The sequence below is a fragment of the Fibroporia radiculosa genome (genome assembly GCF_000313525.1).
Source record: "Fibroporia radiculosa TFFH 294 genomic supercontigs, scaffold2475, whole genome shotgun sequence".
NCBI classification, from domain to species: Eukaryota; Fungi; Basidiomycota; class Agaricomycetes; order Polyporales; family Fibroporiaceae; genus Fibroporia; species Fibroporia radiculosa.
In genome coordinates this window covers 48,014-51,228 of record NW_012133349.1, presented here as the reverse complement: position 1 = coordinate 51,228, position 3,215 = coordinate 48,014, and the positions used below count along the sequence as shown (strand labels likewise).

General features: G+C 50.2%; 1 protein-coding gene across 1 annotated transcript; it reads right to left on the bottom strand.

Annotated features, from left to right (window-relative positions):
• Window positions 1-466: 466 nt before the first annotated feature.
• Window positions 467-910, bottom strand: FIBRA_03926 (uncharacterized protein; the record flags this gene model as incomplete). Its single annotated transcript, XM_012325748.1, has 2 exons — window positions 467-572; window positions 639-910. 2 exons carry the CDS (start codon window positions 908-910, stop codon window positions 467-469), a joined length of 378 nt encoding a protein of 125 aa, XP_012181138.1.
• Window positions 911-3,215: the final 2,305 nt, after the last annotated feature.

The following is a 3,215-nucleotide window of genomic DNA, read 5'->3' as shown; positions in this document are numbered from 1 at the left end:
TCAGATACGGGAGGCATGGAAGAGCATTAGTGCATCCGGGCCTTCCATTGTGGACGGCGTTGAGATCAGGGGAATGATAGCGTCATTGTATGGAGAAAATTTAAGCGTAATACTGACTAACCTACATGGAAGTAGTCACCACAACTAGACGTTCATGTCCATCATCTTAACTAGTATTACATCCAGCGCAAGCGTGCCACGACGAAGATAAGCTCTTTGTTTACTCGAGCGCCCACTGTGAGACTCATAGCCTTGATCAGTGTCGAGAGTGTCGTCCATTATTATTGGTATGATCATGTATCTATGGTGAGCCCATCTGAATAAAACCGATGCGGATGTAAAATCAGAAAAGTCAGAAAACATTGAAAAGCTCAGGGGGTGCGCACTTTCATTTATGAAATGGCGCATGTTCTTGCCCACGGACTATGTCAGCTGTTTGCAATCCAGTCACAAAAGATGACGGTGCTTATTGAGAATGGAGATTACCGGAAATATAACCATGTGCATCGCCCAGACACAGATTGTCGTAGCTTGCAAAAATCAGTCCGCCTTCAGCCTGAGAACGTTTGAACCTAACAAGCGCCTATGAACTCGCGGCCTGGCGCCTGAAGACTCGATTCCCATTCAAAGTTACATACCTGCATGCAGTCTGATCTGAGTCTTCCTCGAACACCAAAGACATTGAAATTATTTGTCGTGGAGGGATGTCATCTACAGTCCAATCCAGGAAACGTCCGCGTTGATCGAGCGCCGTCGCCAGCGAACTAAAGGAAGTGGCAACTTCCGTGAAGCTGGAATCCGTCAAGGATTCCTGGCTGGGGGACAGAAACGTTGCACTGAGCGTCGTAAATGCTGCTTTTCGCGTGCACAGGTCTGTGCTCTCGCGATGTTCGAGTGTGTTCTGTAACATGCTTGGACTGCCCCAATCAGACGAGGGGTGTCATCTCGTTAGACCATTCGACCGGGCGAATGACGCACGTTTTATGTTGGCGGCGTTATACCAGGGGTGCAGGTGAGCATGCTGGGTCCCGTTAACCCCCAACACCACCCCCGTGCTCCGTGAGCTTAGTAAAAAAACTATCAGTGGGTAGGTACCAACCCCCCGCGCCGCGCCAGCCTTCTTTCAAAACCCCCTGGGCTCTCTTACGGCTTGCACACAAATACAACACAGAGGATATGATCACCCTTAGGATGAACGGAAAAGTCTCGTTGATACTGCCGGAGACAGTAATGTGAATTTGGGGCCACTTCCCCAGGCCGGGCTTGTCCTGGTCAACGTACTGAAAGAGGTTGGCCAGGAAGCACGTACTGCTTTCCCTGTAGGCGTATACCTATGCTGCTAGCTCCAACCCAAAGCCTGCATGAATGGGTTTATTTGTGTGAATGAGACATACGAGAAGCTGCACGAAAAGAATCTCTTGTATTACACGAGAGCATAGCTTGTACACATAAGTGCGAAGCTCCTGGGAAACATTTTCGTGTCAGAAACCGCTGCAGACTGCGAGGATAGGCGGACCTGTGGGCTTGTGCTTCGAGTGTTACGATCCGGTGCTGAAAGTCAGTACGACAAACTGGAAACACCTTGCTTTGGTGTGATGTAGTCCTTGAGCGAAAAAACTCGAAAATGGGTCGAAGATGGTCAGCTATATGCGTGCTATTTTGCGAAACTCGTGGAGAGGAATTGAGCAGAGCGCGAGGCCGTTTGGAGAGACCTCAGAAAGCATCTGACAAAGTTCTAGATGATACAGTAATGATGATCGTACTAGGGCATCATTGCGTAGATGTTACACAACCGAGCCTTGCCACCGATACGCTTTCATGTAGATGATGATCTGTAACTGTTCATGAATATGACGTGAGTATCCCCAAAGAATTGAGCATCGGCTGAACAGAGCGCGACTCGCATAAGGTGTCGAGAGACTGCTATTCCGATCGACGGCATCTTCCAACTGGGAGGTCGGTGACTCGGACCCACCTGGAGGCATGCCGTTATTTCTCTTTTCGCAATATAGAGATATAGCATAATCAATCACGACGAGACCTAACGTCGCCCCATCCCCCGCATTCATTACCATATTTCACCGATCTGTCTCGCGGAAGACGTTCACTCAAGTTGCTTGGGATAACCACGAGAAGGTGTCTCTATTTGATGCCCTTCGACCATTGTTTCACATTTTATTTGGGCAAGAACATATGCGCCTCTGCTACGACAAGTATAAGCGTCATGCATGCACTACCAATGAAATCGGAACTGGGTTGGGGTAGGCAACCTTCTATGAACTTGATCGAAGAAGACAAACGGGCTCGTTCAGCGTGCAAGATAAAAACAAGTATGATAGCCGGATGATGCATTGAGGCCGCTATTCCGATCGACGGCGCGGTCTGATGAAAAGGAGGATTAAGCCACTTGAGTGCACAACTTGCAAAACGCGCGTATTCACGTTCAAGTATATTCCTCCTCGCCTATAACATGGACACAATGCACGACCTACCGACCTGACTGCGTGCTACCCCTCTGTGCAGAGCGGATTTCCACAAGTTTACATTCTGATATGTGCCCGAATACAGTAAGTGTGCTAGAGGCGTAGGGATGCCAGGGGGGTGGGGGCGCTGAACTACTTTGTTGGGTGGATACGTGGGCGTGACATACAGTGGTTGGCTGGGAGGCATGAGCGATGCACTGGGCAGAAAGTCATGATCGAACGCACGGAGGGGAAGGCCCGCGCGCGGTCCACGTGGACGTTTGGGGGGCAAGTGAAAGCCGCGGCGACACGATTGGTTTAGACTTAGGACGTGGGTGCTAGTGATGTAAACTTGGCTTCGGACGTCATAAGGGCATCTGGGGCATGGGTATCTGAGTGGTGATTGCAGCGGAGGAGTGTTTGGAGTGTGGTTGCATGCATGGGAAGAGGCCACGCGTGGACGGTTTGGGCTAGGGGGTGCGGATGAAGAAGGAGCAAGGTTAAGGAGAGTTCACACCTCAATGGTGTAGACACGTATGCGCCTCAGTCATGGCAGGAATAAGGCGCATTGCACTCAAGCAGGGACATTGTCCACGCTGAAAGGCACACACGACAGTTACGGTAAGCCTGAATCATCCGCGCATCTCAACATAGGTAGTTGAGATGAGCGACAATGCTCGCACATCAATGTTCGAGACCCCGTCTAACGACCATAGGAATTAAGACAGTCGTGTCACACGCTCCACTCGGCCA